This window comes from Vicugna pacos, chromosome 4, assembly GCF_048564905.1.
Source record: "Vicugna pacos chromosome 4, VicPac4, whole genome shotgun sequence".
Classification (NCBI taxonomy): Eukaryota; Metazoa; Chordata; class Mammalia; order Artiodactyla; family Camelidae; genus Vicugna; species Vicugna pacos.
This window is the reverse complement of record NC_132990.1, coordinates 60081629-60105380: the sequence shown is the minus strand read 5'-3', so window position 1 is coordinate 60105380 and position 23752 is coordinate 60081629. Positions and strand designations below refer to the sequence as shown.

General features: G+C 39.7%; 1 protein-coding gene across 5 annotated transcripts in view; it reads left to right on the top strand.

Moving 5' to 3' along the window:
• ECPAS (Ecm29 proteasome adaptor and scaffold) overlaps window positions 1–23752 on the top strand; it is an 88365-nt gene that overhangs the window by 7872 nt on the left and 56741 nt on the right. For 3 of the 5 annotated variants that reach the window (XM_072959906.1, XM_072959905.1, XM_072959907.1), the window contains exons 2-5: window positions 249–352; window positions 14597–14727; window positions 21247–21363; window positions 22925–23043. In XM_072959906.1, coding sequence (XP_072816007.1) covers window positions 331–352; window positions 14597–14727; window positions 21247–21363; window positions 22925–23043 — 389 coding nt within the window. In that variant the 5' untranslated portion in view covers window positions 249–330. The remainder of the gene's footprint in view (window positions 1–248; window positions 353–14596; window positions 14728–21246; window positions 21364–22924; window positions 23044–23752) is intronic. The other 2 variants (XM_072959908.1, XM_072959904.1) reach the window with 1 other exon arrangement.

Sequence of the window (23752 nt, the reverse complement as noted above, 5' to 3'; positions counted from 1 at the left end):
ATTATTATTATTTTTTTAATATTAGTATATTACTTCTACACACCAAATTTTATTTATGGATGTATTCCTTACTATTTTTCCAATTTGGTGATCATTATAATTTCCCTCCTTATTCTGAATTTGCAAAGCAGGGCATCAAATTAGGCGATCTTAGCATTGAAATGAAAAGTGCTTATTCTGTTTTTTTAAATGGTAGCTATAAGTATAAATTTTTTAATTGTTTTCTTTCCTGGTGTTCTAAATAATAGATTCTTTATACAATTGCATATGTACGAGTGGATGAACGTACCACTGGTGATCCAGAGGATTTTTGTCAAGACTGGATAAACCATGTATCACATTGATTGTAGAGGTTAGTAGATTCAGTTCCTTAGGTTGTGTACATTTCTTGTAATAGCATTTAATAATGCATAAGTTATCAAGTAGCAATTTCCCCCCAAATTTTCATGGGTTTTTCTCCTTTTCTAGCTATCCTGAGAGCATCAGTGATGTTCATGTGAGTTTATATATGCCTGCGGCCTCTATTGTCTGTCATCACATAAACATAAATTTAAAAAATTTAGCAAGAAAGAGAAAAAGATAAAACTTGAAAATATTACTTAGCAATGTGAACTGGGAAAAGGCAATGGGTGTTAGTTTAAAAGGAGTATTGTCTGCCACAACCGTAAAATAACGATTTTATGTGCTCCAGGAATGTCATCATGGAGTTAGTTGTTTTATTTGTGAAAAGAGATATTGAGAAAGGCATCATCATGATACTTGGATGTTCCTAATTCTGCCATTTTGTCATGCACTGTGATGGAAAAGCCACTTAATTGTACTTCATTCTGAAGCCAAACAAGAATATGGCGCCATTTTCATTCTTGAATGATACTGGGTGGTGTTTTGATTGAAACTCTGTAAGTTCAGATTGTGGTTCTCTGATACCATGAGGTCCATACCCAGTGAGCACCTGAGATTTTGTAGCTTTAATCCAAAGGTGCCTTTTGTTGCTGTCTCCCAGTTTAACTACTGGGTCCCCCCTCCCCCGGTGCATTCTACTATTTTTTGGTACGTAGGTAGCTGCAAGTGGTGTATGATGCCTTAAATCTTTTAGGCTGAATTCTGAGTGATGGAATGAATGGATATTCTATAAACCTAAGTTCAACTTTAGAATAAACTTCGGTTTATTTTTGCTATTTCACATATCTTCATTCCATCATAGAGAAATGGAAAATTGGAAAGTTGGAGAAAGTGTTTAGAAGAGAAATGAGGACATTGTTTATTTGCTCCTAGATTCTTTCTTAGAACTTTTGGGCCTGGGGTAGATGTGTTAATGACGTTATGATACACTGGAGTCAAGCAGGTCAAACCACAAGTGCTGGGATTTAAATCGTGACTTAAACAGAAAACATTCTAGAGTTTACACATCCAAATGAGCGTTGTTCTAAGTAATTGGCTGCTTTGGGTGGAGCTTAACTATCATACATTTGACTTTTATGCAGTCTGAACTCTTGCATAGTATATGTCATCTCCTCTAAGCCAACTTTCATGAGTTGAACTTATTCTCCTGCTCATCGGTTTGCTAACACTGATTTCTAACTGAACACCTGCTGACTGCTGTCTCTGGGGAAGAGGGCCTCCTTGGGAGGTGGGAGTGTTTGTGGATGGCAGTGCATCTGGAGTCTGGCACTTGTTCATTAAATCTAGGCTACAGATGAGCACTGCTGTTTCCTCACTTGACCCAGCCCTGCCAAGCTAGCTCTATGACTTCTTCCATCCCTCCCTCTGTGTGTGTGTGTGCTTGTGTGCTGGGAGGAAGGGGCCGTGCGTGTGAGCAGGGAGGGGTAGCCTTACTCGGGGCTATGTTGGTAGGGGGCTTAAAGTAACCCGACATCAGATGCAGATGGCTAGGACTGCTGAAGTGGAAGACGACGCCTCTCCCTTTCCCCAAGAGTCTAGTCACTAGTGCATCCTGAGGCGGGAGTTTCCACACTTGGGCCTGGGGGTGAGACCGGTGGGCTAGGGAAGAGGAAGGTGGCTGTCTGATTGCCTTAGTTCTGGGGGGAGGGACCTTGTTGCTCAGGACCTCATTGCCTGCAAAGGTTCTTATCTGCTGCCACCTTGGGCTACCCTGGCTGGAGGGAGGCGACTCCTGCAGGAGCCTTGCTGAATTGTCTCTTTCTGGGAATGAATTCTCTCCCAACCCCGACTTACTATGTTTGTGTTTACTGCTGGACTTCTTGACATTCTCCTGTTAATACACTTGCGTTTAATGAGTCCCTTTAAAAAAGTGGGGAATGGGGGCAAGCCTGTATTTAAAAACACGGAAGTAGACATCACAGTTCTAAGTGCTAATTCGTAAAGAAGTATCCTGCTGGCCTCATTTAGATTTTGCCAAGTATTAGAGTGGCATTTAGTGAATTGAAATGGTATATAGGAATCAATGGATCATGTGGACTTTAACTGCCAGTTAGTATTTGTTTATAGATTTTTAATTCACAGGGTTGCTCTACCAGAAGAAATTGAGTATTACACGCAAAATCTAGATGCCAGTTAGGACTTCCTGATTCTTCATAGTTTAGCTTCAAACTCCTAATCGCAGAGATTGTCAAAGTTCAGAGGTACTCACCCTCAGTACCCCTGCACTCCATCACATTCAATTTTTGTGAATTTCCTTTAATTCAGTTTACTTATGCTTTTCTTAGCTTCTGGGCTTCTGTTTCTGAAAGTGGTATTTTGGTTCCACCTATGTTAGTTTGGACATGAAACCCACCTGTTCCACTGGTGTACACATACACACACACACTATCCTCTTTGCCCAAGCATTTCAGGAATTCAGTTAACTCTTGACGATGTGGTGAGTCAGGGGAAAGTCCTTGATTTTCTGCCCTTTCTGGGCCTATCCTCCCCTTTCATCTTTTTCTTTTCTCCTGTCCTTCTCTTCGCAGTAACTACTGCGCCCCTCTTGATTTGGAACAGAGCAGTTCTGTCACACAGTCAGACCTTCTGGAATTTCTCTCTTCCTCTTCTTTTTTTAAAAAAAAAAACCTTAAGCCCTTGTCACAGTATTAAAAAACATACAGACCCCTTTCTGAGATTCTCCTGTCAGGTGTTATAAATTGCCGCCAATCCCCTTCTTTCGTTTGCTGCAGATATTAGAGGTATAAACTTCTAAATGGCTTTTCTAATGCATGAGGAATTAATATACATTTTTATGGGTATTATACATTTAACAGGCATTTGAGCAACTTCTTTCTGTAAGGCACTGAGTCCATGCTGGGATAGCTGAGGAGCTCCAGAGATGGAAGGAGCAGCAGAGTAGGCAGTCAGGTGGAGTCAGATTCAAACCACACTTGAAAGAGCTGTTGTGGCCTGGGAAAGAGGGAGTGTGCAGTCACACAGCATACAGCAAGAGAGAGCAAGTGCCAGGAGAGATGCAGGAAAGGTCTCTGGGAGTTTGTACGGCTAGGGTGGGATGTGTAAGTGGGGAGCATGTAGTGTTTGAGCTGGACCTCATATGAGGAGGATTTGGATGTGTGGAGATGGTCGGGAGAGGTTGGGAGAGTGTTCCTGGATGAGGGACTTTGCTGACCAAAAGGACTGGACAGGAGGAACGTATTGTAAACTTAAGAAGCTGTTGCATTTTTGGTGGCTGTTGGGGAGTAATTTGATGCACGGTCAAGAAGGTCCTTTGGGACTAGATTGGCCCAGTCTTAGGAAGGACTTCTCTTCTGATCTGATGTTCACCCTGGTCATATGCTTGTGTGCTAACTGCTTTTTTTTTTAATGTACTTTTATGGAGGGAGAGTTTTTTTCCCTCTTTGGCAAAGACCTTCCATTTGTATTTGGACCTAGTTGTAAGCTGACTTAAGCAAAAATGGGGCACTTACTCTAAGAAATTAGGAGTCTTATGGAAACAAGAGGGGCCTTCAAGAGGGGTTTGCAACTAAGGACTAGAGGTCATCCAGTTCCTCCATCCTCTCTCTGCATCTCCATGCCACTCTTCCTTCAGACCGGCTTCTTCCGATCTTGTGCTCCGTGGGGTAGGCTGAAGATGCCGTGCCACGTCTCCTGGTGTATCTGACAGGTAGATGCCGTGCCACGTCTCCTGGCGTATCTGACAGGTCCAGGCACTCTCGAGAGGCTTGCTTTTTTGGCCCCAATTTGAATTCCTGAGGAAGGGGTGAGTGAGTCAGGGACTCCTCCTGCCACGTTGGATGTGGTCAGGGTACGCAGTCGCGTACCTAGTTGTCTAGCAGAGCTTAGTGCCATCCCCACCCGCTTTCTGCTTCAGCGGTGCTGTGATCCAGCACATCAGGAGGAGCGCTGAGTTGGAGTTGGGCTGCCTGGAGTTGGAGTCCTAGCCCTGCCACTTCCTCCCTGTGTCATGTTGGTCAGCATTCTCAGTGAATTCTAGGCTCTGTTTCCTCATCTGTACGTTGAAGCTAATACTACCTATTTCAACAAACAGAGGGAGGTACTGTGTTCTAGTGTGCACTGGGAGGGTAAAGATCTCTCTAGGTGCAGCTTGGAATTCTTCGTCTCATTAGCTTGGTGGCCTTTGGCAAGTCAGTCAGATCCTGGGCCCCGGCTTTTCATGTACAAATGCAGATGATAGCTGCCCACCTCTCTGTTTTTCTGAGGCTCAGAAGGCCATGTGAAACTGCCTTGTGACTGTAATGTATTTACATATGTGTGAATCAGAAGAAATTAAATGCTGTTAGGGGCATGGAGACTATTTCCGTGTGAAATTATTCTGGTGGTAACATGACAGCTCTTTCTTGAAGTACCCATAGCGTTGGATTGTTAATTGATTTATGATGCGGTGGGCAGTGGTCTAGGTATTTTCAGCTTTCCCTTTCAATCTCAGCTTCCACTTAAGGCTTCTAACCTGATTTATAATTTAAAATTTACGTTCACATTCTGAAAAAAAGAAGTTCTTTTGTAGAAAATTTAAACAAACTTGAAGAACCTGAAACCTGACACCCTGAAATAGCTGTTTTTTTTCTTTTTAATGCACACAAATAATTCATGCTCATGAAGTAAATTAGTAATAACATACAATTAAACCAACAAGCTGAAAAAGAGTCCCCTGAAATCCCACCACACAGGGAGGATAATCACTGCGGTAAACACAGTCCTTTCCCTCATCTTCTTGACAGTAACTCTTTTCTTACATACTTTCCAGGGAGTGTCGTGATGTTCAAGTTGTCATGAAAGGCGATTCACGTAAGGGAAGTGATTTATTGCTCTTCCTTCCTTCCCTCCTTTCTTCCTTCCTTCCTTCCTTCCTTCTTCCTTTCTTCCTTTCTTTTTAACATTTTTTTCCAGTAAGTGATGATATGAATGAAAAGCCAGTATATTTGCCTTTTCTAATCTTGTGAGAAAGGGCCTTTGCTCCTTGGCTCAGAAATCAAAGGTGTATTTTTTGGAGAGATATGAAGAACGATTTATGTGGGGAGTTTTATTTCTCAGGAATAATTATATGTTTTCAGAATTCTCAGTGGCTAATGATCAATGATACTGAAGTGAAGTCCGTAAACCTTTACTGGTTACTTCTTCCTTGAGGGGTAGAAGGAAGGTTCCCTTCTTTTGCTTTAGATAGTGAAATTAAAGACAGGTGAATAGTATGAATTAGAGAATTATTTAATGGAAAGTAAATAAACATAGTTCTTCCCAGTAGTTTTTTTTTTCTATGTGAATTTAATGCTGACATACGCTAAACTGGAAATTGTTTTTTGTTTGTTTTGGAATTTAAGAGTCTCAGTGTTTCGGGAATGTTTCTGAGACTGAATTTTTTTTGAAGGCTACTTTTTTTTAAAGAGCACTTTTAGGTTTACAACAGAATTGACAGGGAGGCACAGGGATTTCCCACATACCTCTTGCCCTGACAGTTGTATAGCTGCCCTCATTATCCACATCACTCACAGTGGTACCTGTTTGACCAAGGATGAACGCACACTGGCGCGTCATAATTACCCCACATCCCTAGTTGACATTATAGTTCACTGTAGGTGTTGTGTGTTCTGTGGGTCTGGACAGATGTATAAGGACATATATCCCCCGTACAGTATCAGACAGAGTGTTTTCACTGCCCCAAAAATCCTCTGTGCTGTTCATATTCACTCCCTTCCCTTCCCCCCTGGAACCACTGATCTTTTTACTGTCTGCATAGTTGTGCCTTTTCCAGAATGTCGTGTAGTAAGAATCATACGATATGTAGCCTTTTCAGATTGGCTTCTTCCACTTAGTACTATGCCTGTAAGGTTCCTCCATGTCTTTTCATGCTTTGACAGCTCATTTCTTTTTAGTACTGAGTAATATTCCTCTGTCTGTAGGGACCAGTTTGTTTATCCATTCACCTACTGAAGGACATCTTATTTGCTTTCAAGTGTTGCGATTATGAATAAAACTGCTACAAACATCTGTGTGCAGGTCTTCATGTGAACATAGGTTTTTGACTCCTTTGGGTAAATGCCATGGTGTGTGGTTGCCGGATTGATTCTATGAGAGCGTGTTTAGTTTTCCAAAGTGGCTCTACCACTTTGCATGCCCATCAGTAAATGTTCTAATTTTTGTTCTTCCGTAGTCTTTAAAGCTCCTTTCAAGTTTTAAAATTCTGTGATTTAAATTTCTTTATCCTTAAAACGTAGATTCTTTTAAAAAATCTGCTCTGTGTATTATTTTCCCTAAAAAGAAATCTATTTTTACTGAAGCATATTTGAAAAGTACATTAAAATATAGAAAAGAAAAATTACTGATGTATTTTCTTCTCCTGTTTATACAGTATCATAAAGCAAAATTATGGTGTATATGTTATTTTTTACATAATGAAATATTTCAAGTATGAAGAAAAGTATAGAGAATACTCTTAGGAACACTTATGTAGTCCCTCTCATCTTTGTCAAATCTGTACAACTTCTGCTATTTGCTTCAGGTCTTTTGTTATTTAAAGAAGTAAATATCACCAGTACAATTCAGGCTCCCTGTGTTACCCCTTACAAATTCTCTCGTTTTCTTCTTTTTTTTCCCCTCTCCTCTCCCCCTCCCTTCTCCCCTCTTACCTCCTTGACCAGGGGCTGTGGTCCCTGTGCTGTATGTTTTGTAAGCAATAGATTTATTGCATTTACAAGCTTGACATGAGTGGAACCATAATATACATAACCCTCTGCAACTTGCTTTCTTTGTTTGATCTTAGTTTTTAAGATATTGTCATGTTGGTCCGTGTGACATGTGACTTGTGTATTTTCATTGTTCTGCCACGTTTTTAAAAATCCATTTTCCTGTTGACTGCCATTTAGATTATTTCCTTTGTTTTATTTGCTCTTCCTGACCCTGGGGCCATGAGCAGTTTCTGCCAGGTGTCCATGTGCTTGTCTTTCCCTGGGAGTTGTTCTCCAGGACAGTGAAACATGAAGTGTGGTCCAAGGACTGAGGAACTACTTCTTGCAAATAGGGAACGTGTGGCAGAACGTAAATCAACTCTCACCGTTGATTTATTTAACGTTTCTTAACCTGGTAAGACTCTCAGTGCAGAAAGAAGTGTTGCTTCTCTCTTTGAGGGCTGGTGGCAGTTTGCAGCAGGGCTACTTTGACTGGCACTGCTCTGGAGTGTGCCCCCCTGGAGTAGGCGTGCCAGGTTCAAGGGGGTGCGCCTGTTTCACTAAACTAGAGACAACTGAGCTGGAGGTTTGTTCTCCAGAGATCATATCGGCAGTGAGCCTGAGTTCCTCTTGGTTGGCTTCCAGTCTTTGCCAACATTTGAAGAGTTTTTCTAACGTGAAGGGTACGTAATTGTATCTCATTGTTGTGTTAATTTTGCATATTCCTGATCAGTGTGATTGAGCCTCTTTTCATGTGTTATTAAATATATGGCTCATCTCTGAATTGCCTGCTTATATTCTTTGTCCATTAAAAAAATATGAGTTAATTTGTTCCTTGATTTGCGGGAAGTTTTAAAGTATGTTCTGTATCCATTTCCTTTTTGTTTAGAAACATTATGGCTATTTATAGCTTTTTACTTTATAGTGTGTTTTATGATATTTAAAAATCTTAAACCTATTAGTCTTTTATGCTTTGTGCTTGAATTTTAAATTTCCCTTCTCAGTTTTCTTTCAGAAGCTTTAAAGTCTTGCTTTTTACATTCGTGTCATTCATTTACCTGCAGGGGGCTTTTAGGAATTTACTTCCTAGCTGGGCAAACAGACTTTTCCCAGTTTTCCCTGACTAGCCCACTTTTTTCTTTCACTAGTTCTTCTGACCCCATACCCAGTTGTCTTCCTGTGTTTGTCTGTTGCCTGTCCTTCCCCCTTTCAGACTCTCCTTCCTCCGTCTTTGAGGGCTGTTGTCTGGAGCAGTCTGTCCCAGGCCTTCTGCTCTTTTCTTTCTGCTGCACCTACCAAGCACATGTAGACTAAACCTGGACACCAGCCTCCCACTTCCTTCTTTACTCTAGACCTGTGACCACCGGGCTCTGGCACATACAGGGCCTCAGTACCTACTTACATGGGTGCGTGAGTGAATGAGTGATCCAGATGGGGAGGTTAGTGCTTCCCAGGGGAGGTCACAGGGTGCTGGGCCTTGAGGGGGAGAAGATTTAGGAGAGCAGGGAGAAGGACAGAAGGAAGGATGAATTACAATTTACACATTTGGTCTTAGCTTCTTACTCATAGTAATGAGCTTTCTCTCGTGTTTCCTGACCTTTGAATTTGTACGTTTTTCCGCTGTCATAAATACCACCTGAATGAGGCAAATTCTTACGCAGTTTGGTGATTCTCTTAAGCAGAGCTCCTGATTTAAGGTGCAATGTACAGAGATAGAGCTGTATAAAGTGAAGGGTCATCCTTGTGGACGGCTGCATGGGTAGCCAGAAGTTTTAGACTGAGGTCAGAAGACCCCATTCTCATTCTTGCTCTGCTGCTAATTAGCTCTGTGACCTTAGGTAAGTCCTTAAAGCTCACTGCTTTTTTTTTTTTTTTTTTTTATGTTGAACAGTCTTTCAGCCCTCACCAACTCCAGGTCTAGTACAAATCTTTCTTGGTACAGATTTCAGAATAAATTTTTTTTCTTGACTTGGACAGTAGTTACATAGGTGTTTATAATAACTCATTAAACTGTACACATGCGTTTTGTACATTTTTTTAAATGTTTTATTGCACAATGAAAAAGACTTAAAAAACCCACAAAAGACTTACATCCCTTCATGTGCCAAAAGAAATTCCAGCAGGATTAAAGACTTGAATGCAGAAAGGAAAATCTTCAGTGCTAGAAGAAAACATAGATAAATATGTATGTCAGGATTTCCAAGACCACCCCCAGGTTCAGGACTCTGCATATATTTGTAATTGTGGCTAATATTTATTAACAGTGAAATGTTAACAAGCAAAACAAGCTAAGGGAAAAGGCACATGGGGCGAAGTCTGGAGAAAACCAGATGCAAGCTTCCAAGAGTCCTCTCCCAGTTGAGTCACTTAGGACGTGCTTAATTCCTCCAACGGTGAGTTGCGACAGCGTGTGTGGAATGTTGTCTGCCAGGGATGTTCATTAGAGACTCATCACCAAGGGTTTTTATTTGGTGCTGGTCACATCGGTACCACCTCTGCCTAAGATGTACCAAAACCCCAGATTGTCAGGAGGAAAGCACACGCTGAGCAGAAACCATGTGGTCTGTACAGGCAGCTTAGGCACAGCGAGTCACTCTCATCAGCTGCGGGAGTGGTGGGAACCTTCCTGAAATCCAAGTTCCCAGATGCCAGTCAGGGGCCAGCCTTGGCAAACAAAACCTTGTAAGGATAGCCGTCTCAGGCCTGCTGGGCTAACGCTTTCCTGCAGAATGTAATACTTTTTATACTCTTAGAGTTAAAAAGGCATTTCTAAACACGGCTAGAAACTCAGAAGCCATAAATGGAAGGAAGGGTAAATTTATATTTAAAAACTTAGATATGAAAGGAAACGAAGTGCCTACAGTCAGTCACAAGGCATACTAGGAAAAAAGTATTTGTGGTGTATGGGAGAACAGGGGGAAATTTCTTCAATATTGTATAAAAGCTTTTAGAAGTCAGTAACTCAAAAGAATGTTGAGTAACTTGCTGAAGAAGATCTTTCAAATGAGCAATAAATATTTGAGGGATACTTTGCCTCAATAATAGACATAAAACAGCAGTGTGTTCTTTTTTCACCTATCATGTTCAGCTAAGATGATTACTTACAGTCCTTGTAAGATTGATTAGATTACTACTCTGTGTAGGCGTGGATATAGGGGATTGCTAATTACGTATACTGCTGGTGGTGTAAATGAGCACAGCCTTTTGAAGGGCATTTTCCCCGAATCTATTAAACTTCGACTGAGTGGTTCCATTTCTAGGGGTTTAGCTCATGAAGCCCATCTCAGTGCACAGATCCACATGGATAAGGATGTTCTTTGGATCATCGGTGGTGGTGCTATAAATCTGACAATAGCACCAGTAGAGAGGGAGTTAACCAAATCATTCTTCTATAGACAAAGTTGCCATTACAATTAGATCTTTGTTTAGTGCTATGGAAAGATATTTTAAGTTTTGTATGTATCCAGACTTTTTTGGTGTAGTTCTTTTGGTATTAAAACCTGACCTGAATGGTTATGAGGTTCTTTGTGATCTTTGACCTTCCCACTTAGTGTGAGCGTCCCTATGTTTTATTGCAGAAATCTGGATGTATTTAATTATAGGTACCGCCCTGGAACGCGCAGGGTGGATAGGGTTATTTGAAATACACAGCATGTACACTTTATTTTAATTCAAAAATCTGAAAAGTCCTGAGAGATGCATTGCTCCAAGGGTTTTAGATAATGTACTTGTGTTAATTAAAAGGAAAGGAAAAGGCAAACTATAAAATAGTATGTGTCGTATTCCAGTTTTATGGTTCATATAATGTTAGTATATGAATAGGAAAAAAAATAGTAGTTCAGAATATATCCCCCACATTTAACGGCGATTATCTGAGGGTAATGCCTTTAATGTTCTAATAAGTGAAATTAATTTGATATGAGTTGGATTAAGATAAATAACATCAAAATTGTGGAGAGGCTGAAACATGCTCCTGACTCTAATGTAAAGTTTGTTGTTTGTCGTTTGTCATTGACCCCCTGGAGGGTCTCAGTTCCTACAACTGAACATGAACACCGAGTCTTTGTGAAAGGTGAACTGAAGTTTTAGATTCCTTTTCCCTTCTCAGAACTTTTGGTTACATCCCTTCTTGTTCCTGAATAGACACGTTTGGGGCGTAGGCCTGATTTGGGTTGTCACCTCCCGGGGCTCAGTTTCCAGGGTCGAGGGTAGAGGCACAGGGTTCATGTCCTTTCTGTGCCTCTAACAGCAGGATTCAGGCACCATACATCTTTGCCCTTTGTTTTGCTAACTTTGATAGGCTGAAAATTGTAGTGGTCGACTATATCTGCACTTGTATTTATGTATCTTTTCATAAAGCTTGAACATGCTGTTGATCATTTATTTAAAGTATTGCTGGGGGAAGGGTATAGCTCAAATGGTGGAGCGTATGCTTAGCACGCATGAGTTCCTTGGTTCAAGCCCCAGCACCTCCTCTAAAAAAAAAAAGGCCTAATTACTTCCCCGCTACAAAAAAAAAAAAAGTCTGTTAAAAAAAAATAAAGTATCACTGTGTTTCTCAAGATCTCCTGCAAGGGTGCAGAGGCTTTGCCTCCTCCTTGGGTGTGCTCGGCCTGTGTGACGCGGACCCCCACGTGATGTTTGGTGCCCTTCCTCTCCACTCCCACATGCCTGTCCTAAATAATTTGACTGTGTTGAGGATGTTACGTTTTCCCTTCTAGTGAGGGAGGGGAGAGAATGTCTGGTGCTGTGCTGGGCAAGCATGGGAAGCACCCACATGATTGTATGAAAAAGGAAAGGGACCAGATATCTCTTGGTTTTTTAAGCCTTTGGCACAGATTCTCCAGGTCAGTTTGTTAGGAAGAGTTTAACTTTCTGCCTTCTGAACAATTCTTCTAAGTTTTTGTAGCTAAATAAAATCTGTAGGCAGTTTCCACTGCCTAAGACCTCGAGGACGCTAGGGCAGAGACCCCTTGCTGCCGCTGCCACGGAGGCTGTGGGTTGCACCCCCTGCTCCTGACAGCTCCTGCTACAGTGGTACTCAGCTGCTCGCGGACACAAGCGTCTGGTCTGGTAGTCCCTCAGGGTTGGCCTGCCTGCCTTTCCTCCCTCCCCTCCTTGCTCTTTTCTTCCTTTTTTATTAATACATTTTATTAACATTATTATTAAGTTAAACTTGAGACTCCGTGTGGCTTTCACCAGTTGTTCCACTTTCTGTCCTCTTTCTGTCCCGGGATCCAGTCCAGGGCACTGCGCTGCACTGAGTTGTCACATCTCTCTCCCCAGACTCCTCTGGTCTGTGATAGTTTCTTGGCCATTCTTTGTTTTTCATGATCTTGGAAGTCTTGAGCGGTACCGGCCAGGTATCACGTAGAAGGCATTTTGACTTGGTGTTTTTGTTGGCTTGTTTTACTCATGCTTATGAGTTTTTGGAAGGACTACCGCAGGGGTGAAGTGCCCTTCTTGTCAAGTGAGGGGTCACGATGCCCACATGGCGTCACGGGTGATGTGAGCTTTGTCACTTGGTTAAGAGAGTATTTATCAGGTTTCAGCCCTGTAGAGGTAACATTTTCCTCTTTCCCTCTTCTGTCCTTTGGAAGCAAATCACTAAATCTAGTCTACCCTCCAGGGGTGGGTAGAGGCAGGAATTAAGCTCTACCTCCTGGAGGGGTATCTGCATGTCTTACTTAGGGTTCTATAAGAGAGACTTGTTTCTTTCCCCCAGTGCATTTAATCATTCAGTCACTTATATTATGGACTCACGTAGATTTATTTTATACTTTGGATTAGAATTCAGTACTATGTTATTTACTTTGTTCCTCAAACTTGTCCTGGCCCTGGCCACAATGGGGCTCTTTCAGGGTGGTTCCTGTATCCCTTTGACTTATTCCACGCCCCATTTCCTTTCTGGCACTGCAGGATGCTTCAGGTTCATCTTGTTCTTTTCCCTGCCCCAGCCCTAGAACCAGCCATTTCTCCAAGAGCCTGATTCCTTTTGTTGGAGGATGGTGATTAAAAACCAAGATCTGGGTGCTGGGTGTGCTTGTTGCTGCCAGGTTGTGCCAGGCTGTCATCGCTTCTAGGCCCTCTGGAGATGCGTATCTGTGTATCTGCGTATCTCTATCTGTATGTGTGTGTCTTCCTTTAAAAATTACTCTGGAAAATTTCAGGCAGATATACAAGTACAAATTCTCAGTGTCTTATCATGTAGCTTGAACAGTTATCAATTAGTGACCAATCTTGATTTCATTTATATGGCCCCCTCCTCATTCCTCCTCCCACACCCCAATTATTTATCTTTACATGAGGACCTAAATGAGGCCATGACTTTTTAAATTTATTTTTACTTTTTGAAATAATTGTATATATTTAAGGTGTACATTATAGTTTGATACACATATACATAATGAAATTACTTCAGTTAAGCTGATTGACACATCTTTTTCTCACGGTTACCTTTTATTTGGCGAGAACATCTGAAATTTACTCTCTCAGCAGATTTCCAGTACACCCGATTATTTGATGTAGATCTAAGTAACTATTATTTTACCTGTAGATATTTGTCTTTATCTTTGAAAAATAAGAACTCTTTTACATTTTTTTTTGTTTTTCATTTTTAAATAAATCTGAAAATTGAGGTAGATGTAGTAGAAGTATGAAATGCAGCACTTGCGAAGTTTTACAAACGTACGTGTCGCTCAGTTTGAGACACAGGACATTTCCAGCCCCTTGGAAGGCTCCCTAATCACTACTGATTATTTTTGTAAGAACTTTTAAAAAACAATCAACCATGATATCATTATAACACCTAAAACTTTAACAGTAATTAAACAAATCAAAAATCAAATATCTAGCTATTTGCCACTGGTAGGTTCCTCTCTCACCTCTGCCCCCTCCCCTGCAGAGTGTTGGCTGAAGAGACGAGTGCTGAGTGTATTGGTTGCTTGTTCCTTATTTTATCACAGCTTGGATTTTGCTGAGAGTACCCCCGTGGAATTAACATATTTCTCTCTCAGTGGCTTTCTTGGTGGAAGTTTTGTCTCTCACATTGTGGTTAGCTAATCCCAGCACAGTAATGGGCAGTCATTCTGTCTTTGGAGAAGCTTCGTCAGTAAGACGGTTTCACCAAAGATCTTATCCCTGGTGCCTGATTTAAGTTCTCCTGCCTCACTCTGCTAAAAGTCTAGAAGATTTCAAAATGTTTGTATCTTTTCTGGTATTCAGTTCTTTTAGAAAAATGGAATAACTTTGAATGTAGGAGAGACATTTATTATTCTTGGCTTTGTTTTCCTCTCTTCTAGAAGCTAAATGACAGGACAGTATAGTTAGCTAGTAAACCTTTTTAGTCTTGTTCCGTAGCTGTGTCAAAATTATTTGCATACAAGCTAGTTATGGTTAAAGTTCTGACTGAAGGATCTGCAGTACAGAAAAGTGGGTTAAGCTGTAAAAGTAGTTAGTTTCAGTTGTGTTTGATTTGCTAAGCTCTCCTTTTTTTTCTTTTTATATTATAGATCAGCTTGAACGGGTCTTTTTACGACTTGGCCATGCTGAAACAGATGAACAATTACAGAATATTATATCTAAATTCCTTCCTCCTGTTTTGCTCAAGCTGTCCAGCACCCAAGAAGGAGTACGCAAGAAGGTAAACGTAGCCGTTGGGCGAATTGAATGGTGAATAAATGGATATATTTATGACTTGAGTTTTCTGTCCCCATTATTGAAATCTAGCTTCATTATCTCAGGTAAGGCCTGGGAAATTGGAGAATAAGTCTCTGACCAGGGTCCACGATTTAAAAGTACCTTTTGTATGCTTAGCACAGCTGCATTTAGCAACAACTGTACACTTGGCATCAGTACTAGGTGATATAATTGAGATACTTATTCTGAAATGTATGGAGGCTTGATCTGAAAATCCATGCCCTTGCTTCCAATATGAAAGTCAAGTGGTAATGGGGCAAAAATATTCTTTAATCACTGGCTGACTGTGAATATAGCCTTAATTAAAAGTAAGCAAAAGAAATATTTTTAAAAACAAGGTACTATTGTATAGTTCCTATTTTAGGATTTTGAAAAGTACTGTTGCTAAAAGTTGGATCACTATCACATCAGGGTTTTCTTTTTTAACCCTAATGTTCTACATGGAACATTCGGCCCCTTCATTTTTAAAATAGTTCATTAGAAAATAAAATAAAGCAAAATAGCTGATTAGTCTTCAGTGTATTTATACTAGACCTTTGGGGTTCTGGGCTATGATCAGGTTTCATCCCTTGGACCACGCTAACTGACTGGCTGTGCCTTCCTGGAAGTCTGCCCCGATAGGCATTCTGAGGCCCGATTTGAGTTCAGCGGAGAAAGAGTATCTTTAAGAATGTCTGTTACGTTTGCAGGAAGGAAAAGGGCATTCTTGTCATGTGTTTGATGTGCCTGCTGTTGCTGAGTTAGATATGTGTTTGATTATGTCATTCTATTTAAAGCTCTTCTTTGGGCTTCTCTTACCCTCAGAACAGTAGGGTCTAAAAGGCCTTCATGTGTTGGTTTCTGTTTTTTTTTAAGTTTTTTTTTTTATTTTAGCTTCATCACTCTCATCATTCCTTTGGCAGATATTTACTGAGTACCTTCTGTATGCCAGGCGTTAGGGATGCGTTGGAAGGAAAGAAACATCTGCTTGAGGAGACCAGTATTAGACAGTCAAGCAGATAGTATACAGGTTTAAATTGTAGTAAATGCTGAGAAAGGGTTCTATGGAGGAATATATTTGGGAACTTGATTTAAATGAAGTGTGGGGCGTAAGGGAGGCCTCTGTGGTGGGAGGGAAATAGCCAGGCAGAGAGATGGGGAGGCCACTGAGAGCAGAGAAGGCCATGTACGGAGGCTCGGAGCTGGAACAGAGTGTAGAGCCTTCAGGGAGCTGAAGGCCACAGTGATGCGCCCAGTGCACCAGGGGAAGAGTGGTGGGAGGTCAGGCCTGGGGAGTGGCCGTTGGAAAGGGCACGGGTGGTTGCGACACAGGCACTCTGGCTGCTGGGTGGAGAAGGACTTGCAGTGGAGACAGGAGAGAAACAGAGGAAGGTTTTGCGTTAGTCCAGGCTTCTAAGCTTAGTAGTTTAGTAGGCTTTTGGTTTGTTTGTTTGTTTGTTTATTTTTACTTAGGATTTTTATGTTTCCTTATATTTTATCTCTTTGTAGAAAATCATTCATGTGTAACCATCTACTTTACATGTTCAGTTATATATTATTCACTTCCATCACACTGTGATTCTTAATATTCTGTTATCATTCAAGTGGAGGAATTCCATTTGTGTTTCTAATTTTATTGATTATTACTACCAAAGGTTTAATTTTTTATGGGTCATTTTAAAAGGAAAAACAGCTTTTAGATTAATTTTTCTTTTTTAAATGTATTTTTCTTCTATTTGTATTCAAGTTATTTCTTTTTTTGGTATGTTTTTTGGTATGTTTTTCTTGCATGAGATTTCCATTTGTAGAGTAATGGTACAGGTTATTATGTGCCAAGAAAAGTGCTAATCACTTAAATCCTCATAGGATTATGTGAGGTGTAGATATTACTCCCTTTTTACAAATGAAGCTGAGGCTTGGAATGATTGAGTAACTTGTTTAAGGCCAGATAACAAGTGTTGGAGGCAGGATTTGAACCCAGAGCTCTAGAAGGTCAAAAGGTAAGCTTGGCCAGCCACCAAAGTACATGCTTTGTCTTCATTTTAATTTAAAAAACCAAACCAAACAAAATCAAACAAAACCAAAAATGACCTCAGCTTATGGATTTCTCTTTGGTTACCATTTTGGTTATACCCCAGAGTTATACTGATGAGCAGTATTAGTTTATTTTATTTTTGACCTAATAGTTAGTTTATAAGAACATTGTTTTTTGGCTTTAAAATCATGTAAAATTTGCCTGGTTTTACTGCATTCAGATTTGAAGCCATAGTGAGCGAATGTTCTGGTCTTTTAAAGTATATTATTTCTGATGTTCATAAAAACTGTTCATAAGATTAAAAAAAAAATACTTCCTATTGAGGAGACGTGGAGCTCAGTGTGCGGTAAGGCATTCAGCGCTGTGCTTTTATTTCTCAAGGAGCCTGTCTTCCAGTCTTGTTGTAAAGTTGATATTGAATTTACAGCCTCCTGCTGTTGCTGTAGTTTTTCTGATTGTCCTTTTAGTTTTAATAGTTGCACCTTGATGTGTTTTGATGTATGCATCAAAGTTTAAGATCTTTTCTTTCTTGGTAATTATATTACATATTTGTCTTATCTTTTAAATCCCATTTATTGAAGATTTTTTTTTCCCCAACTCCTACTGTATCTGAGATTACTTTTGTAACCAGTGTTTTCCTTCTGTGTATGTTTGATTGATGAATCTTTGCCCCAGCCAATAATTTTACCTTATTTACTTTGGCTGCATCTCTTCATCAGTATAATTGAGATGTCACATTTGTGTGTGTGTGTGTGTGTGTGTGTGTGTAATTGAGAGATGTCACGTATTTGAGGTTTGAATTGAGGGCATTTACATCCGTTGTTATTAACCTGTTTCATCACTCGATCTGTTCTCATTCTCTCATCTCTCCCTCTTTTACTCTGCCTCCTTGTCTCCTCACCACACATTTTCTCTTAAAGACTTCGATAACCTGTGTTCTGTTTCAATATGATGATTAATCAAGCAGTTTTATCCACATTCTTAAATTTTCAGTCATTACTTTGTATCTAAGTAAACAGAACGTTTTACTCAGTTACTAGCAATTAAATTATTTTATCTTGTTCAGATTTCTTCTCTCTCCCCTAACCTTCTATTTCTTACTTCTCTAGGAAGCACCAATGATCTGGCAGTTGTTTTTGGTTGGATCCTGTCTAAAATTTTGTATCACTTAACTATTGTTAGGATTCTAAGCAATTTTCTTTCTTCAGTTTTCTTATTTACCCTTGTTCTGTCTCTGCCTCCCCACTCTTTACTATGTTCTCCAAGGTATTTTTTAAAAATAAAAATATATGTATTAAAGAGCTTTTCCAAAGAAGGCCCAGCTTCTTATCTGTTTTTCAAGCCATAGGATTTTGGAAAAAATATTTCACTGTTATACTTCACTGCTTGGCATGTCACTTTTGGGGAAGTGTACAGATATGAAAAAGGACACATGGAGCTTGTTCCCTAGAAATTTTCCTTAGATTTTCTTCTCATATTCCAAATAATGCTGAGTTGGATCCATTGGTGAATTTTCCTAACCTTTTTACAAAAAGCTTGAAGAAAATATACAAAAATGTGTTTACTTTGAGTGATGAAGTGGTGCAGGTGATTAAAAAAAACCCTTTTGAATCCTGTGGAATATTGTGCAACTATTACAAAGAATGAGTTATGTCTGTATTAAGAAGCTTCTATGTTTTTAACCGGAAACAAAGTGAATTCTATGCTAACATGAATAATACATAGCTCACTTTTGTGAAAAATAAATATAAAATCTAAAGATGTAAATATGTTTGTAGAACTTTTTGTGAATACAGGGAAAGACGCGAGGATGAGCACCAGACTGTTCTGGTGTCTTCATGTGGCTGTGAATGGATGAGGGAAAAGGCAATTATGGTTTTTCACTTGGAGCTTGATATATGTTTCCCTTTTATTTGTTCTGAAGTACAGCTATCTGGTCAAACTTTTTTTTTTTTAATTTGAAGTATAACTATCTGGTCAGACTTTCATGATTTGTGCACTCATGTGCTCATACTAATACCTCTTGCAAATAGAATCAATGTAATAATTGGAGTTTTGGTTATTATGTAATTGTTAATAAAATATAGGTTGTAGATAATGATCACAAATCTAGAATACAGTTAACATTATTAGACCCTTTTCTTTTTCTACCACATTAAATAAGTCTGTCATATGAAGGCAGAGTATCTTTTAATAAAATCTTGTGTGTAAGTAATTTCAATATGTGAAATTTTGTAGTCAGTGAAACTAGGAATTACTTTTATATTGACTTTCATTTATTTTATTTTAGGGTTCCTATCAATTTCATAATGAATCTTAAACTTAACCAGGATATCCTGTAAGGTAACTGGTAATTTCCGGATAAACTGGATGAAAGAGAAATAAGTTTTATATTTCTGCTGACATCGTTATATAGTACATTTCCTGTTCTAAGGAAAATGAGATATGTTATGTAGAATTCTATTTCACAGCAAACCTTGTATGTTTAGACTTCTTAGAAAAGTTAAAACTGAGAGGCTGACCACACCAGGTGTTGATGAGGGTGTCGAGCAACTAGTGCTCTCAGAGACTGCTGGTAGGAGAGTACATTAGGGTAACCGCTTTGGAAAACTGTTTGGAAATATCCTAAGGCTTATATGCACACTTCACGACCAAACATTTCCAGGGTTTATATACAGTAAAAGTATGTATACATGTGCACCAAAAGACAGAGCTAAGAATGTTCATAGCAGTGTTATTCATGATGACCCAAACTGGAAATAATCTAATATTTATCATGATGTAGGAGAATGGATAAATCCTGTTTTTTTTTTTCCTACAAGAGCAGTTGAAAGTAAACTACTGCTGTAAGCAGCAACATGGATGAATCTCAGCTATAATGTAGAATGAAAAATGAGTTCATCCTGTTTGTTGCATTTATATAAATTTAAAGATGCTGTTAGAAGTCAGGAAGAGGGGTGCAGGGCCTTTGTGCTTCTGGAATTACAAAGGTGGGTTTACTTCGTGAAAATTTATTAAGCTGTACACTCTCATCTGTGCACTTCAGCTATATGTTATACTTCAATTGAAAAGTTTATTAATGAATAAATGAATATAAATGAATTAGCAATAAGGAGAACTGATTGGGACAGAATCTGTTATACCTGAGGCTGGTGATTCTGTAGGCTCACTGACAGAGGTTAGCTCTTACCAGTTTAATCAGGGAGAGTATTCAGCAGATTCCTTGTTTTTTTATGGGTTTATAAAGGATTCCAAGCAGTGGATAACCACATGTAGGCAATGAATCAATATTTACGGTGATAATACTGCTAGAAGAAAATTGAGTAGTTAATCCAGTTAAATTTTTTTACAAAATTGTCATGAAAAAGAAAGTATGTAGTTGTGGGCATGATTGTCTATTACCATCAATCATGAGCCTCTGTAGCTTCCTTTTGACCCGTGGGAATTGTGGACTTCTCCACCTCTGTTCCTGTTGGCTTTTCCCACTTAAAGGAGAGGAAACTTATGACTGACTTAAAACTTTTTAGTGGAATCAGATGATCTTCAGAATAAAGTAAAAATTCCTCAGCTTTGTACCCAAATGCTATCATCACCTGGGCCCTGCTTTTATCTCTTAGCACTCTGTGTTTCGCTATAGACCTCTTACACCTTCTTACAGCTGATTTTCTGCTTGGAACTTCGTCTGCTCTTCAGGATTTTGGTTCCCGTCACTTTCTCCCTGAAGTCATTCATCCTTGATGTTGGCAGATACTTTTTCTTCTTAAAACTCACAGTACCTTATATGTTTCTCTTTCTGTAGTATCCATGGTGTGTTTTCATTAGTTTGGGCTGCTGTAACAGAATACCATAGACTGGATGACTTAAACATTTATTTCTCACAGTTCTGGAGGCTGGAAGTCCAAGGTGATGGTGCCAGCAGGGTCTGGTTTTTCACTGGGAACTTCATGGTTTTCAGAGGGCAGCCTTCTTTCTGTATCCTCAGATGGCAGAAAGAGAAAGAACTCCGATCCTTCATCCCCTACTAAGGACACCTACGTCATCATGAGGTGCTCCACCCCCCATGACCTCATCCAAACTTAATTTCCTCCCCAAACCATCACACTGGGGATTAGAGCTTTCACATACGAATTTTGGGGAGACACAGTCAGTCAATAGCATGGTGTGTTGCAGTCACTTGTTCACAGCTCTTCTGGGAGACTGTGCCTCAGTATAGGCCCATCTGGGATCTCAACTTTAAGGGACATCATAAAAATAAATTCACCAGCAAAATTCTGATGCATGGATTCTTGGGGATAGCATTTTGGAACCAGACTCTGATGTTGTATATCCCCTATCTGGATGTCAAATTTATATCCTTTAAGAGAACAAAGTAGCTACTATTCATTAAGTAATATCTGAGAAATGCATTTGTCTTTAAGGTCTGATCAACAATATCTTCCTGTATTTTAGGTAATGGAACTGTTGGTCCATCTCAATAAACGTATAAAAAGCCGCCCCAAAATACAGCTCCCAGTAGAGACACTGTTGGTTCAGTACCAGGACCCTGCTGCAGTTTCCTTTGTCACGGTGAGTGTTATCGTGGAGTATTTTCTGACTTACAGTAAGTTTTCTTTCATGATGCTAATTAGATGTCCTCAATATATTGACCAGCCTAGAATTTCACCTTTCTTAGACTATTTCTAAATGAAGCGTGAGATGTTTTTCTTCATATGGACACACTGTTTTTCCACTGAGTATTAATCTGGAAGGAATGGTAGAAACAGATAATATGTGGCCGTTCACACAGGGCAAAGAATGTTGGTGTAATGACTTGTCAGGTATGTTGATGTATAAAAGAATGCTTGATTCTTAGTAAAAGATTTAGCGGTCAGTCGGAATAGAAAGAGAAGGGTTACATAGCATAGGCCTGAAGAAAGGATGATAGAAGAAGAAAAAGTAAAATGATAAGAAGAGATAGAAAGGCTGAATGAAAAAATGTTTCTGATACACACACACACACACACACATACATACATACACATACATATACAGTATACATTGAGGATGGTATTCTTTTTAAATAAGTGGAGTCAACTGTGGCTGGTAAGAACTATTCCTATTAAATGTTCTCTTCATGAAAATTAAATGTAAAAAATGTTGACGCTGTGTGATGACAGAGATGTTCTCTTCCTGACCCTCATGGTTTCTAGCATCGGGGGCAGAATCTGTTGCATCTTGTCTAACGTCTGGGTTCCAAACCTTTGGAGCCACCTACTGGTCCAGACATCTTGTCTGTGCCTGCTCTGGACATACAGTAGCTCTGTTACACATGTTCCTTCCGCTTAGGGAACAGAAACAGTGTGTACCAATAAAATTGCCAAATAGAATGTCTTTAAGAGAATAATTTTATGAAGTCTGTTCTAAAGTGAAGAATTCTTCAGAAAAGCAAATCTTTATCTTATGCATAAATCCAGACTTGCATTTGTGGGTTTGCTTAAAACGAGGCATTCATGTGGATTACAGTGATGTGCTGATGGCGCTCAGCTTCCCTCGCCTCACTGTCCGTTGGTCAGTTCTTGGAGTGAGGACCCAGAGCGCTGCCATCCGCTGAGGGTACTTTAGCCATTGACCGCTTGGGAAACGGCAGCCTAGGATTTAACATGCGGCCTCGTCTTAGCTTGAAACGATTAATGCATCAGACTGGGAGATCTGATGCTGACGGGCAGAATTGTAGGTTTAGGCAGATCAGATGAGTACTTTTTCCTTTTCAGTGAAAAGTAATTGCACATATGAGTACTTAATTTTTTCCTGCAGCTTTATTGAGACATAATTGACGAACAGACTCGTCTATATTTAAAGTGTACAGTGTGATGATTTGATAACATGTAAATGCTTTAGACTAGGTCATCCTCCCTCATACGAAGCCCATCTAAAAGCATGTGTGCTGAGTAAGCGGGGCTGAGTAAGCGGAATTATTCTTCCTGAGGTAGAATAGTTGGTCAGGCTGTAACAAACAGGTGATAAACACATGGAAGGAGGATGCAGTTTCTTTGTTATAACATAACTGCCTAAGTTATCAATCAAACGATTTTGTTGAAATCCTACAGTATGTCCTTCGTGCTAACTTGCTTTTCTCTTGTTGCATTAGAATTTTACTATAATTTATGTTAAGATGGGCTATCCTCGCCTACCTGTGGAAAAACAGTGTGAGCTGGCTCCCACGCTTCTCACTGCCATGGAAGGGAAGCCGCAGCCGCAGCAGGACAGGTATGCTTTCCTCAGTCACCTTATTTCCCACCTGCGTGAGTCGGCAGCTGCCACTCAAAACAGGTCCACACGTTGGTTTCACTGGGGCAGATGCTAAGGCTTGCATTGAGCTCTTTGAGCTGATGGTTCTGTGTTAACCTCAACATTACTGTTTTGTTTATGCTGTTAAAAAATTTCTTGTTGTGAGCATGTAGGAAAATGTGCAGAACTTAGATTTTTTTTCTCAATCTAAATGCATTTTTATTTTGGTCAGTTATTTTGAAGCAACTGATGTTCTGCAACTGCAAACACAGTTATAAAATGCTTTTTCCTCAAACAGTCCTGTCTTGGAGGTTATAAAGTTTCAGAGCAGCTTTCTTAAAGAACTGATTGCTCCTTTGTGTTCATATGGGAATCAGAGAAGCAAAACGTTTTAGACTATCATCCTTAGCCTCTAGGCTTACCCCGAAAGTTCTGTATCATAGCCTTGTGGTGGTGAGAGTGATGAAGAGTGTAGAAATCGTGGAAGAAAGATGGAGTTAAATCATGCTTTTACTTCATTTTTTAGAATATGTACATTTCTAAAAGATTATAATACTGATATTTACAGGTAAAATTAACAGACATTATAAACACTATGTGAAACTGTTTTCACGTGTTTTCATAGCAGAAGGTTTAGTGAAAGAAGGCATTACTGAAGCTGTGTTGCTTAAATTCACACAGTGGAAAC